At 36.5% G+C, this 15739-nt stretch overlaps 1 protein-coding gene across 2 annotated transcripts in view; it reads left to right on the top strand.

The window, feature by feature from the left end:
- Positions 1 to 14212, top strand: part of LOC126354819 (integrin alpha-PS2-like) — a 721457-nt gene extending 707245 nt beyond the window's left edge. For both annotated transcript variants that reach the window (XM_050004760.1, XM_050004759.1), the window contains 3 exons: positions 5006 to 6484; positions 6634 to 6864; positions 11635 to 14212. In XM_050004760.1, coding sequence (XP_049860717.1) covers positions 5006 to 6484; positions 6634 to 6864; positions 11635 to 11730 — 1806 coding nt within the window. In that variant the 3' untranslated portion in view covers positions 11731 to 14212. The remainder of the gene's footprint in view (positions 1 to 5005; positions 6485 to 6633; positions 6865 to 11634) is intronic.
- Positions 14213 to 15739: the final 1527 nt, after the last annotated feature.

Here is a 15739-nt window from a genome sequence, read left to right as displayed (position 1 = left end):
CATGGAGTGCTGCACTGAGGAGACTTATCGATGTCAGCCAGTGAGGCCTGGCATGAAGTTGGCGTTCCAGAGCACTCCAAAGGTGTTCTATAGGATTTAGGTCAGGACTCTGTGCAGGCCAGTCCATTATACAAATGTTATTGTCTTGTGACCATTCTGTCACAGGCCGTGCATTATGAACAGGTGCTCGATCTTGTTGAAAGATGCAATCACCGTCCCCGAATTGCTCTTCAACAGTAGGAAGCAAGAAGGTGCTTAACCCTAGCACCACGAAGCTGGGATCCGTCACATGGATGTCTAGGGGGTAGGGGCAAAAATTTGCCCCACACTCTTTTCACTTTTTAACATTTTGTTTGTTTGTTTGTTTGGTTTGATTTGATTGTTTAATGAACTAGGAATTTCTTTACTAGGTTGCAACACACTTTCAGTGGTTATCAGGAACATTATAACATATACAAACAGAATAAATAAAGTAATAAGTACGAGAAATATTATTATATTTTTATCATGAAACTAACGCTTTCATATACATCAGACTTGTATTAAGAAATCATAAAAGAATGTACAATAGCAAACCACAAATAAGAAAACAGAAAATCAAAGTCAGAAATCACAATTGGATTTTTCCTTCCTACTCACTTTCAATTTCACAACCTTTGCATATGATACATTTTGCAGAATGAATGGAACACAGATACTTGGAATGCCTGCAACAAACTATAGACACTTTTGTCATCTTGTCTTTCCTCTTTAGAGTTTTTACTCTTCAAACAGATGTAACATCATCCTCTTGAATAAAATTCAACAGACTGAGCAGTTGCAGTGATGCTGGGTAGTGTTTTCCCTAGAACACTTTCCTTTGCAGAGATGATAGGCTTTTCTAAACCCATGGTATTCTTTTCTCTCCCTTCCACAGCTGGCCTAATGAGATGTTGACCTAATTATGGCAGATACAGCTTTCTTACAGTATGCTTCTTCTTATTCCAGTTTGGCTTGTTTATCATGAAAATTATTCCAGCATTGAGACAGGCAACATCTGTCAAGGTGAAAAAGAGAGATAATGGCCACCTTCTCGTCCCTCATTTTACTTAATGATGTCACATCATTTGATCAATGCTGTCTATGCTCCCTTTGGTTTCATTGTAGTAGAGATTGATGTTTTTCTTTTTTTCTCTGTGTTAACTCATCCATCTTTTTATCATTATGTAATGTGGAAAGAAGTAGGAGATTCTTAGTAGGCTTCAGTTTGGAGATGTATGAAACCAGCTTCAGTTTGGAAATGTATGAAACCAAGGTAAATGGTGTTGCCTGTTTTCAGATTTGTGAAAAAGAACTTAGAGGAAATTAGCTCTCGTCCCTGCATCTTCTTTAGCTGTTCTGGTGTATGTTTTCTGTTACTCTTCAATGTTTCCACCAAACTTAACTTGTCATCATTGTAAAGCTCCTCGGCTAGGTCTGTAGATGTATAATAACAATCCATTGTTATATTTCTTCCACTTCCTGCCAGCAGGTTCACTAGGCATCTAACAACTGCGTTTGCACTCCGTTCCTCGGCAGGTCGTTCATCCTTCCCTGCATAGACCTCCATTTTTAGAACGTACTTGGTGTGTGCATCTGATAACATCCTAATCAATATGCCATACTTCCCAGGTTTGTCTTTCATAAAGACCTTAAAGAGACATCTTCCTTGAAAGAGGGAGAGCATTTCATCGATCGTTAGATCTGCACGTGGTATGTAGCATTTCACAAACATTTCATCAATTTCGTCGAAAATGTCATGAAAGAGACAAAACTTATCCTGCTTTCGTCTTTCAGTTCTTGTTTCTTTATCATCAAATCAAGTCAGGGACAGAAGTTCTCATCAAATACAACTCGTTGTAGCTATGTAGATATTCTTTCCCAGTACTTTCACTCATAAGTCCTCAAGAGCCAGTCTTGTGTCATTATTTGTGTCCATCAGTATCAGAATAACAAGGAAAGCATAGATTTCTTCTATGGTTGTAAGTTTTAAGTTCTTATTATGAGCTTCTTGGTTTGTATAGTCCATGATAATCTTCATTATTTTGGGAGTTGTAGACTTTTTAAAAGATTCTGACACACTAGAGATCAAGCTGTCATGAGTCAAACATTCACAAAAATTCACTATATTCTGCACTGGCCTGCATAATTGCCTTGGAGGTGCAGTAATATATTCCCTACTGCCTTTTGCTGTAACAGTGATGCTGGAAGCAACTACATGATGTTCATCAGGGGATGAAAACATGAACTTGACTCATTTTCAATTGCTGTGTCACTATCTTATGTCACAACTGTATCATCTTCTTCTAGATCACTTTCATCACCTTCACTTGCTTCATTTATTATAGCTGACACCTCTTCATCTGTGAGAAACCTCTGATAGTGACGACTCATTTTATTGGAACTGCGAGTTATGTACAACTGCTCAAACAAAAAAGGAGATTTATTTCAAAACAACAATGTCAACACAATGCAGCAGTACCAACAGTCAGAAACTGCACTTCTTTCTGCCATATTGAGAAATATTTTAATGAGAAAAGTCGTCTCACCAATGTCTAAGGGGGGGGGGGGGGGGCGGCAAAAACTGCCCTCACTTAAATATAATAGGTTGATTTAAATAATTCATAAAAATTATAAAACCATGATAGTACATACTCTAGATATTTTTCTAGAACTACCTAAATTCTTGCTTCTTCACTCCAACAAACAGATATATTACACTACCCCCCCCTCCCCTCCCCCCCCCCCCCCCCCCCCCCTCAGTGGTGCTGGGGTTAAAACATCAATGTAGGCCTGTGCTGTGATATTGCCAGGCAAAACAACAAGGGGTGTAAGCCCCCTCCATGAAAAACATGACCACACCATAACACCACCACCTCCAAATTTTACTGTTGGCACTACACACACTGGCAGATGACATTCACCAGGCATTCGCTATACCCACGTCCTGCCATCGTATCACCACATCATGTACTGTGATTCGTCACTCCACATAATATTTTTCCACTGTTCAGTTGTCCAATGTTTACACTCCTTACATCAAGCAAGGCATTGTTTGGCATTTACCAGCATGATGTGTGGCTTATGAGCAGCTGCTCGACCATGAAATCCAGGTTCCCTCACCTCCCACCTAACTGTCATAGTATTTGCAGTGGATCTTAAGTTTGGAATTCCTGTGTGATGGTCTGGATAGATGTCTGCCTATTGCACATTACGACCCTTTTCAACTGTCGGCAGTCTCTGTCAGTGAACAGAAAAGGTCTGTACACTTTTGTGCTGTACATGTACTTCATGTTTCCACTTCACTATCATATTGGATACAGTGGACGTAGGGATGTTTAGGAGTGTGGACATACAGACTTATGACACAAGTGACACCCAGTCATCTGATCATGTTTGAAGTCCATGAGTTCCGTGGCGTGCCCCATTCTGCTCTCTCACCATGTCTAATGACTACTGAGGTCGCTGATATGGAGTATCTGGCACTAGGTGGCAACACATTGCACGTAATATGAAAAACATATATTTTTGGGGGTGTCCAGATACTTTTTATCACATAGTGTATATATTTTTCCTGTTGGGGAGGATTGTTTGAACATTATTTATCAACACAATTCCAGAGCTGTCCTGATACCAAGGAAATATGTTTTTTTATTTTCTGAAGTTTTGCTCATTGTTCAGTATGAATATGAATATTAAAAATAAAAAAATATAACTTTCTGATTACACCAGTAGCTTATTTATCTAATTGTCTGTTTGTCACATTATTGATCTGCTTCTGTTAAATGGATTTTGTACCATAAATTTGGTTTTACATACATACTTTTACTTTTGGAAACTATAACATGCATGATAGTTGTGTGTTCTCATTTCATTCTTGTATTACATTTTTTACATTACAACTTTCTGTTAAATACAAGAAAGGTAACATTTTCTGGTGCTTGTATTGTGTACAAATACATATGATGATTATGGAATGGGTATCTTGAAATAAGTCATGTATGTTGTATAGATAATAATCATCATCAATAAAGGGCAGCCTGAGGAAGTCTGTAATCTTTCACATCATATGAAAATTATCTACTCAGTGGTAATACTGTTCATATTCTGTTATTTTTATGTGTCACTCTTTTCACAGCTTCACGCTGCCCATAAGCTGCTTGTGGTGTTCTTTTCAACAATATATTTTTCCAAAAAGAAAGTCATATATGTGTAAAGTTTGGTTGAAATTTCCCAAGGCATCCCAGAGTTATGCTTCAGTTTCATCTCTTCCCTACTGTGTCCCCACAAATATGGGTGCCGTAGTAGAATTGGCAAAAGAAGATCCCTGACAGTTAATGTCAGCTTAGCATGGCTGCACCACATGCTACATCAAGAAATCATGTAACACAATTTTGTGTGCATCTCTATGGCAATACCTCAGTGTTGTAGACACTGCCACTTGTGTTACACAGTTTAAAACTGGCAAGAGTGCTGCCAATCATCAGCAGTCTTCTTTTGCCAACTATACTATACAAGGACATCTTACATCCACAGTACTTCTCTCCCAGTTTATATATATTTGTACTCTGCAAGCCATCTCATGGTGTGTGGCAGAGAGTGTTTTGAGTACCAGTGTCTGTTCCCCTTTTCCCTGTTACAGGCGCGACTGGTTTGTGGGAAGAACAATATCTGGTAAGCCTCTGTGTGGGCTCTAATCTCTCTAATTTTATCTTTGTGGTATTTTTGTGACTGACACTAAGTTTTGTGTACCAAGTTTGGCTGAATTTATTCTAGGAATTCCAGAGTTATGCTAGAACATGCACACATATACATGTATACACTTATATATTGGTTTTTATCAATGTAGATGCTATCCGGTATAATTCCTGCTACACTTTGGCTTTTACTCACTGTTGCAGAAGATTTCACTTTGGGAATAAGATAAAATTAATTTTAAGTACTGAAATTCTAAATGTATGCTTTATGTTTCCATTTCTAATTGCAGATTGAGCAGAAGAAAAAAGGTATAGCAGCAGCTTCTCATCATTCACAATATGGAATGGTGGAAGTGGAAGGCAGCTCAGCCTCAGGAAAAAAGAGCACAGAGAAATATCACAAAACATCAAGCACCAGTACTCATTATGAGACTTTCAGTAATGGTTCGCATCAAAGCAGAACTCAGATACAAGGAAGTAGTGGAAGCCTAGAAGAGAAGCATACACAGAAAACTGGTGATATTTTAGAACCCAGAAAAAGTGATTTCATGCTCAGCGAGAAACATAATCAACACACAACTGATAGTAAAAACGTTAGTACTGGTGAATCTGGAGCTGTTTATTCGAAGAGTGGTCTTGTACCACACAGTGAAACACTGCAGGAAGGTAGTGCTGGTCGACATGAAATTAACAATATAACATCTCATTATGGAATGGCTGACAAAATAGGGAAACATAAAAAGAAGATACATACTTCTCACAACTACTCAGTCACTTGGAGAGAGAATGACAAACCAGTACATCAATATAAAAATTATAGTTTCACTACTTCTGATGATACTGGGTCCTCCTCTGCACAGTGGTCAAGTGATGATCATGATGATGGCGATGATACTTATGATTTTTCGGATGGAGCAAATAACTCTTCTAGCACCTTTCACAAATTCACGTCATCCTCTTCATATCATTCCCTTAACAATGGATCTGCTCTTGCGAGTGACAGTCATATTGATGAAGGAGCACATGAATCTGAGAGTGGAATCCGGTTTATTCCTGCATGGCAACTTGCAGGAGGAAAGCCCACTCCATCACCTGATAATTTTGAGGGAACTTTGCTTCATGGTTCCACAGCCTCTGATGGTCAGCTGAGGCACTATTGGGTTAACAGTGGCTCAAACACAGTTCTTCAGCAGGGAAAACATACCAATTTGAATGATTTAAGTGGCTCACATCATGAGGTACAAGGAGGCAGCTCATATTATTATCCATCTCCAGAAGCGAGAGGAGGTATGACTCAAAGTAGTATAGAATACAGTGCAACTAGCAATGAAGATAATGGGAGTGGTGTGAAACAGTATATTTCTCGCCAGTGGAGTAGTAAGCATCCAGGAGCTACCATTCACTGGGAAGAACAACACAAGAGTACAGCTGATGGGGAGCAAGATTATGATGAAGAAAAAGCTGAAGAAGAAGAAGATGATGATGATGGTGATGAGGATGATTATTATGATGACGGATCTGAATATACAGAAACATACAACTCTCAGAAGAAAACCATCACTGCACATCGAACTCCTTATCAGCAAGATAGAGCAGTGCCTTATGGTAGGCATAAAAGGGATCTGCAAGCAGATACTGACTTTGATCAGCTGCTTCAGTGTAATTCCACAAACTGTGTACGACTAAAGTGTGTAATCAAGAAATTTACCAAAGATCAGGAAGTGAACATACAGATACGCTCTCGAGCATGGGTACAAACTCTTAAGAAGGTAAATGATCCTCTTTTGTAACTATTTTTCTAATAATGTCTATTGAGAATTAAATGTAAGCAAAACCCCAATTAATTAAACCTTTAATAGAAGTTACACCTATCAAACTGTAATCTGTATTCTCATTTTTACATTTTCCTCTTCTATAGGTGGCTTCAAACAAACGACTTCGTGTATCCTCACTGTTAGCAATGCAAGTTACTCAACTGCCCTACATTGGCAAGCCTTATCGTCCTATCATTCGAAGTGAAGAAGTATTTACTGATGCTATATCAACAGATGTACCCACAAAGCCAGAGATTGTGCCTTTGTGGGTTGTAGTTTTGTCTGCATGTGCCGGCGTTCTTATATTGCTGCTGTTAATACTGTTGCTTTGGAAGGTATGCATTACAAACACACTCAAAATACATTGCTTTCCTTAGTAACAACATATACAGAGTTTAATTTAATATATATCTCAATACAATTATACTGAAAATTTAACCTTTTTTTTTTTCTTTTTTACATTATACTCTGTTTGCTTTACATCTTGTCCATGTGTGTATCATATTCACAATTTAAATTTTTTGCATTGCACCAGCTGCTACAAGAATCAAGTGTTGTGCACAAGTGTTACAAAAATTATTATGTAGTACTAGCTTCCCATTTTTTCATATTTTGATCTTTATTACAAAAAACTGCACTGGAGTAAAGAATAATGCACATAGAATTTGGGTCTCATCACTACTGCAGTCTCTCACAAGAAACTAACACAAATCATTTGTTACTCACATTAACTGAGAGGTCCACACAGCAATGCTCGAGTCAAGATTCCACAAAAATTGAATGATATGTTATGAAGGTTGAACAGTGATGCATTGATAACATTCAAAGTCTGTAAAAACCCACAGATATTTCATGCTGGAAATTATCTGTACACACAAGAGCCACGTCATTGTGAGTGAAATACTAAGAGTTCAAAACTATCTCAGTGCCAGACAAGGCAGAGCTTGAATGTAATATTTTACTAACCTGGCACAAAAATTGTAGGTTTTATTGAGACTCATCCACCTGGAGTTTGCCCAGTACATTTGTTTGTTTTGGTGATATCTGTTGGAACTAGTCTCTTTGATATTAGTGTCTGTGAGAAACAACTGAAATCACTAAAATTGAATAATGAATGCCTGTCAGGTCCTACATAGAAACTGGGTTGTATACAACCTTATTGGAACCATAATATGATGTAGGCCCCTGGAACGAAAAATGTTCCCAGTAGTTGAAAGGAAGCACAGAAAACAATCATTTACAAGAAAAGTAGCAGAAGCTATTCACAAAAGTACTCTCCATTACATGAACATCCATGTGCTGTAGGATTTTAGAAAATATTTTGAGCTCAGACATAATAAGGTATTTCAAACAAAATTACCCTCTCCACACCAGCCAGTCTGGATTACAAAAATGTAAGGCAATTGGTTAGCTGTAGTATTTCTTAACTTCTGAAAAGTGTTTCACTCATTATCACACCAATACTTGGAAATGAAAGTAAAATGACATACAGACTGCACACTTTAACTTGGATACTGAGCAGAGGATGCTGGAAGTGACATTGGTTGCTGAGAAGCCCCACCTCCTTATCCACAGTAGCCAGCTTACAGCTTATAAAAGAAACAAACATGTAGTGATAACAATAGCGGTTGGCGATCATGTGCTAATGTGCTACAGCACACTAAATACTGAACTTAAATTATGCCATTTCCATTTGAATGCGAGCCAGAAATTATGTTAAGAGTGTGCCATGTTAGTATGCAAATAAAATGGTCAAAAACACGTTTTGTAGTCCCTCTCCAAGATAAGTAGAAACCAGTATCGAGTGCTTATTGTTGCTAAGTTGCTCACACCACCACGTCAATATTTCTCTTTGAAAGTGCATTTAAATCTAACAAGCAGTGGGCTTGAGATGGAGCTCACTTATTTGGCTCAGACTAATTGAGTAGAAACAGGAAGATGTGCCTTTCAAATTCGTATTATACTTTGAGTAGGCCATAGGAAAAGGTAAAATGCTCTCTAAATATTTTTGGGCACCCTCTGATGTAACGATGCTGTGGTTAAGTGCTCAAGCGGATGCCAACTGGCAGTTTGTCAGCTGAGGTTTGATTCTCACTGCCACCATTTTTATATATATAAAAACAAAGATGATGTGACTTACCAAACGAAAGTGCTGGCATGTCAATAGACACAAAAACAAACACAAACATACACACAAAATTCAAACTTTCGTAACCAACGGTTGCTTCATCAGGAAAGAGGGAAGGAGAGGGAAAGACGAAAGTATGTGGCTTTTAAGGGAGAGAGTAAGGAGTCATTCCAATCCCATGAGTGGAAAGACTTACCTTAGGGGGAAAAAGGGACAGCTATACACACACACACACACACACACACACACACACACACATATATATATCCATCCACACATACACAGACACAAGCAGACATTTTCCTGCTTGTGTCTGTATATGTGCAGATGAATGTGTGTGTGTGTGTGTGTGTGTGTGTGTGTGTGTGTGTGTGCGCGAGTGTATACCCATCCCTTTTTCCCCCTAAGGTAAGTCTTTCCGCTCCCGGGACTGGAATGACTTCTTACCCTCTCCCTTATAACCCACATCCTTTCGTCCTTCCCTCTCCTTCCCTCTTCCCTGACAAAGCAACCTTCGGTTGCAAAGGCTTGAAATTTGTGTGTGTGTTTTTTGTTGTCTCCTATCAACATACCAGAGGGAAACATTCCACGTGGGAAAAATATATGTAAAAACAAAGATGATGTGACTTACCAAACTAAAGTGCTGGCAGGTCAATAACACACACACAAACACAAACATACACACAAAATTCAAGCTTTCGCAACCAACGGTTGCTTCTTCAGGAAAGAGGGAAAGACCTGCCAGCGCTTTTGTTTGGTAAGTCACATCATCTTTGTTTTTAGATATATATTTTGTGTGGATGGGAGGGTGGGTGTGGGTGTTGTCTGTTCTGTTGGACATTTCACACCACGGCTGTTTGATATAGCAGCCTTATATACAAATTTTGAAGGAAAGACTGACTCCAGCCACAGCCACAGTCAGGCATCAAAATAATCCACTGGAGAAAGTTAAAAAGTTTTGCCAGACCAGGACTTGAGAACAGATCTCCCACTTAACCCAACTGGTTGACGTAACCACCTCAACCATCTAACATGCTTCCCATCTGTCTCAAATTATCAACATGTCATACACTAGTAGCATTCGTTTCCTGTTCACCTACTTGCTCGCAGTGAGTCCTGTAGTCCTCCAAGAGTCATGGATCCTGTTGTGCATCTGCACTGACGTTATCAAAGCAGCCATTCCTACAGATATACATTGTGTATTGTTGTTGATACAACAACCAAAAATATCAAATTGTGAAGGAAAGGCTGGCTGCTGCCAAAATCAGGCATCAAAATACTTTGATAGTGAAAGTTGCAGGAATACAGGACTCACTGCAAATTAATAATATAAAATTATTCATAACATATCAACACTATCTCATTTAGCTACATGCTCATGCAGTTTCACACATGCATTCCGCGTCAGACTCAAAAATTTCATTGGAATACAATGGTCACAGTCATAGACTATTATGAATTTTTGTTCAGAACTTTTCCTGTGCCAGTTATTATACTTCAAGAGGTAAAATATTAAATATTTTCAATGCTGATACTGATAAGCTGTAACACATTTTGGATAAGTGACAATTTGGGATGGTTTCTTGGCTTTCTTTTACATAATTCTGGCTGTTGAAAGCAAATAGATTGAGTACTGTCATTACTCATAGCTTTACAAACATAGGTATCGAGTGGTCCATTGGTGTTCCAACTTTGCTTTCTTCTGGAGTAGTAAGACTTTTTACCATCTGTTAAGTGGCCCCACAACTGTAATCCATAACTGATATTGTGAAGGAGTGCATGGTGCACTGTTAAAAGATAATGTGTTGTTATTATACGTCTTCATTTTCTCCAGAGGTATACAACACATGGAAGTTTTTCATGCACATGTGCAGCATTTTCTTGTCAGTTATGACACCAAGGTGTTTCACAGCACCTGTGTTATCCAAGAACATTGTGCCACCAAGGCTATATAATATCTACTCGTGTTTTTATCATCATTCTTTTCATTCTGTTTAGCATGAGTTGCTCTTTGTCCATAGTGAATAACACCTCAGCTTCATGAATTTCTTTATTAGGATTTTCGGAATTAGGTATAACCTCATACCATCTGCAAATTAGAAAATCTGTTCAATAGAGTCCAAGTTATTTATAAATATTAAAATAAAAGAGACGAAAGTATGGATATCTGAGACATTCTATACTCTAGCTTTTGATCCATGATATTGTTCCTCAGATGTATACTGTCAGCTGTTTTCTATATAGGACTGAGGTTTTCAGAACAACACCAGTAATGCCATAGCAGTTCATCTTGCGCAGCAAGGTGTTGTGTGATATGCAGTCCAATGATTCATTAACATCACAAAATTTTAATTCTATAGGTTCTGACTCTCCATACATTTTGATTATCTTTCTTACCAGAATACACACAGTCATAGAAGTGGACCTAATCTTTTAAAATCTGTGTTGTGCATCATGGAATATGCTGTTGTCTGTAAATTAATTGTGAAGATGATTTTACATAAGAGATTCCATCCCTCTAGCCAGTACGTTTTTGGCCCATATGTACACTGAAGGCGCTACACGTTATTTTTTTTTATTTTTTTATTTTATTTTTTATTTTTTACTTTGTTCGTAATAGGTAACAGGCAGTAGCCTATTCCATTCATGATGTGAAGTTTTCAGAGTCACCATTTTAGAACAGTATGCTGAAATATCATATCCCATACTAAAACATTTTCATCTTGTTTTGTCAATGCAGTATTGAATTAAGAGTTTTTAAAAATATACCTTGCTGAATAATGTATCATTTTTATGCACATTTTTCTTCATTCAGCTCTCTACATGGTTATGATTTTCAGCTGTAGCCAACTTACAATCATTTAATTTCACAATACATAACAGTTATACAAATATTAACAGTTTTCTTTGATGTAAACTGAGTGAAGTGTCTTATTACTTCAAAAGAAGTGTAAAATAACAATTTAAACCATTTCAGTGTGGCTTCTTCAAGAGGAACAGACCAACTGACACACCAGAGAAAGAACCATTGAATCGTAATGGTCATTACTCTAATGGTGATGAAGCGCTGTGAAGGATAGAAACAGAAGACAAGCAACCTGTTTTCTGTACCATTTGTGGCTCTGGAAATGTAGAACATTTCTTGAGAAGACTGATCAATGTTCTGAATCGGAACTGAAGCTCCACACCAATTCCAGTATTTAAGTTATTGAGGCAACTAAACTAATCAGTTTTGATTATGTTTAATGTAAATACTAAGTCAAAAGGAAGGATAATTATTTTCATATTCTTCTATGCCAGGTTGTAAGGCATGCACTCCCTAATGCATGTGCAGAATTTGGAGTTCAGTCCCTAGTGGAACTATTATTTTGTTGATCGTCAAGTAGATACTCGAATAATTAACAGTAACCTCCAACCTAAAAAGGCATAAAAGAACATGGATGTTGACACACATATGACAGTATAGATGAAAGAATTACCTATGGTTGTGTCATATACTTTAGAGTCTAATATGGCAGCTTTAGTATAGCAGTGAGACTGGTATAAGTTGTTTCTGTGTGTTTCTGTTTAACTGTAGCTAAAGAAGGGGAGACTGCAAAAATCCTTCATAAAGGATACAGAACGCCAATAGTTGTTCTTGTGCATTACTATACTATACAGATGGTTGGTTGACTGATTTATTTGTTTGTTTGTTTAGTTTGCTTAACAGTCCAGTTTTAGTGCTCAAGTTTTTTGTTTTTATTTGTTTCACTTCTATCACACATTCTCTGACTAAGCAACACAGAACAAATAGATCATTCAACTGGTCAATACCTTGTTGCATGAATAGCAAAGATTAAAAAACTTTTTTTGTTGTATAAATGTTCCTGTACACCTATAAAATGATCTATATAACAAAAGTCTGTTATTTCATATTATTTGTGTTAAAGCATAATGCAGTAACTACAAAATATCCTGTTTATATGATATGATTCACACTTAATAATCAAGTTGGAATCATTAATCAAAACACAATCTGACATTTACTGTTCATGGCAAATTATGAACAATGCAACACTGCCAATAAATCTTTTGTAAATTAAATATTACCATTTGAGTAAGCATCATAGATAGATAGTCAAGATGCAGTATTTAAATTGGCAGACTTAGTGGAATGGGGAATCATATAAGTACCATGCACAGTAGAGAGACTGTTGTCAAATGACTATCATACGTGAAAGAGCTGAATCCTGAAATTATTTAAGTGTTATGCATTTTACAAAAAAGCACTTTCTATAGAGTTACAGATCTGGATGAACTATTTCCCTTATTTTTCACAAACTTTATATGAATGGTTTTATTCTGTCTCACACAGACTGTTTCCTTTGTTTGTATAAGTTTTAGAAAGGTTCATTACAATGCAATTAGCTTATTTTAGAAGGTTTTCAGCACACAGAAAATGCGTTATTGTTTTCATATTTCAATTTTTTGGAAGCTACCTCCCGTCTAAAGTCTGTAACTTGAGGCTTTACATTTTGTAGAAATCAAGATACACATCTGTTTTGTATCAACTGAACATAGTTAATGTTTTTTTTTGCACACAAAAATTTAATATACAACCTGTGTATCAAAGATTCAACTATTATTCCACAGTTTCACATGTAGTAATCTGCAAGGCCATTATTAGTTCACCACGTTTCAATGAAAATGTATGTAAGTTGTAGGAACCGAAGCTTTGTGATAGTTAACTGTTTTGTTTACTTAATATTTGTACAAAATTATATTGCTTTTTAACAGCTGAATGTGCGTAACTTCTTCCCTTAATATTGTTATGCCACATGTATGTATGATTACATTTGTATATGATGTGTGACTGTTGTATGTCTGTTTGTATCATGATTTTTGTAAGAAATTTGTAACATAGTTGCAGCAGAGCTTGTTAAAATTTAATTACTGTACAGTACATGTCTGTTGGTGTGTAATCTGCATATTTATTACTTGTATTTTAATGAAATTACTTCATTTTTATATTCCTAGGTTTTAGTATATCATCCATTCCTAACATGTGTGCTGAAAAAATCCATAAGACCTGCATTTCTCCACAGACTTTCATCATAAGAGCTTCATTTCCAATCCTTCATTGCTATTAACTATTAAACTACTACTTCTTAATGTAACAAATCTACAGAAATTAAGCACATCTCATTAGGATAATATTACGAAAAGTTATATCCATTCGATGCAAATGTGTGCAAATATTCTAAAACAAAACGTCAGTATGAGGTAAAAAATGAAGTTTTTCTATATGACCATAGAGTATTCATTGATGGAATTCCAATCACATCATCTATGTCTGTAAAAAAAATGTAAAGAGTTCCTAACAAGTTATCATAAAAGTGCCTTAGAATATTCTTGATGTGAAAATAAACATCACTTATCCAGCATTTTCTATGCACATGCAGGAAGTTTTTTAATGTATTGCTGACATTTTTAGTAAAATGTAAATGGTTACTGCATATTTTGCTATGTACATACTATAAAAATAATGTAAATAAATCTATTTAATATCAAAAATAGTGATGGTATGTTGTGTTTCTTTCACCATGTAGTTTCCTTGTGACTCTCATTTGTGAATAAATGTACTCCTTTTTTGTTGCAGAAATAGTGAGTACAATGCATTAGTTGCTCCTGTCTTCATCATTTAGTGTGTGAATGAGAAAGAGTGTGCATGAGTGTGAGAGAGAGACAGATGTGATTATGCACGCAACACATATTAAGTCTCAGCATATTCTTTACCTGTACTCTATCATCTTTGTTTTTTTTAACTGAATATCTTATTGTGCTTCAGTAGAGTGCATGCATGTCCAGATGTTCGTATTGTTTCAGTAAAAAGCTAAAACTTCATTAATGTTCTCCATAAGATATTGTGGAAGTAAAAAACTTCTCAAACTCTTCAAAAATGTGCAACTATATAATATAAATTGACTCTTTCTAAAACTATTTTAGTCATATAACATGTTTTGTGAAAAAAGTATTAAAAAATTTTAAAACTTAATTTTTAATCACAATATTATTATTATTTCTTTCCTTTCTCAGACGTTATGTCTGGTTAAAAATGGAAAGTGACGCGCACCTTGATCAAGCGTGACTTCTTTTTAACTGTACGGTATATGTTACATTGCATTTAGGAACTTTTGGGTAATTGAACATGTATCAATAATTACAGATTTCTGTAGCTGTATATATACGTTTGGATGTAGCTGTATTGCATTGATGTACTGGTGGATATTGTGTGATATGAGTCCTGTAGCTTATTATTATTATTTTTATTATTATTATTTATGTTAGGAATTAAAAAACCCAGAAGTCAAGATCGTGCATGAAATCTTTTTTATTTGGTTTCAGTAATAGTTTTGGCTAACAATCTAGCCATCTTCAGATCTAAGATATAAAGAAGATCTCGTGTTAACAAGATACAACAGCTTACAGAACTGCAGATAATATTGTAGCAGGGTTCAAGAGTATATACATGAATTAATCATTGATCACATACCATAAAACATTCTTGATTAGTGTTGCTGCCATTATGGCTTCACATATCATTAAAATATTTTTTTTTAATTACAACATCCGTACATGACACAATTAAAAACAGCCTTTTGTTATTTGTGGCCAATGTAATTGAAGCACAGTCATAAAACTGAAAATATACATTAGTCTGCTTGTGTCTGTTGTCTGTGTATGTGCGGATGGATGTGTGTGTGTGTGTGTGTGTGTGTGTGTGTGTGTGTGTGTGTGTGTGTGTGCGCGCGAGTGTACACCTGTCCTTTTTTTCCCCTAAGGGAAGTCTTTCCGCTCCCGGGATTGGAATGACTCCTTACCCTCTCCCTTAAAACCCACATCCTTTCGTCTTTCCCTCTCCTTCCTAAAGAAGCAACCATCGGTTGCGAAAGCTAGTAATTCTGTGTGTGTGTTTGTGTGTTTTGTTCATGTGCCTGTCTGCCAGCGCTTTCCCGCTTGGTAAGTCTTGGAATCTTTGTTTTTAAAATATACATTAATATAGAGAAGAAGCAGTGAAAATAGAACAGTATTTGTGTAGGGGA

The sequence above is a fragment of the Schistocerca gregaria genome, chromosome 3, assembly GCF_023897955.1.
Source record: "Schistocerca gregaria isolate iqSchGreg1 chromosome 3, iqSchGreg1.2, whole genome shotgun sequence".
NCBI lineage: Eukaryota > Metazoa > Arthropoda > Insecta > Orthoptera > Acrididae > Schistocerca > Schistocerca gregaria.
Note: the sequence above shows the minus strand (reverse complement) of the source record. Positions and strands in the feature narration are given on the sequence as shown.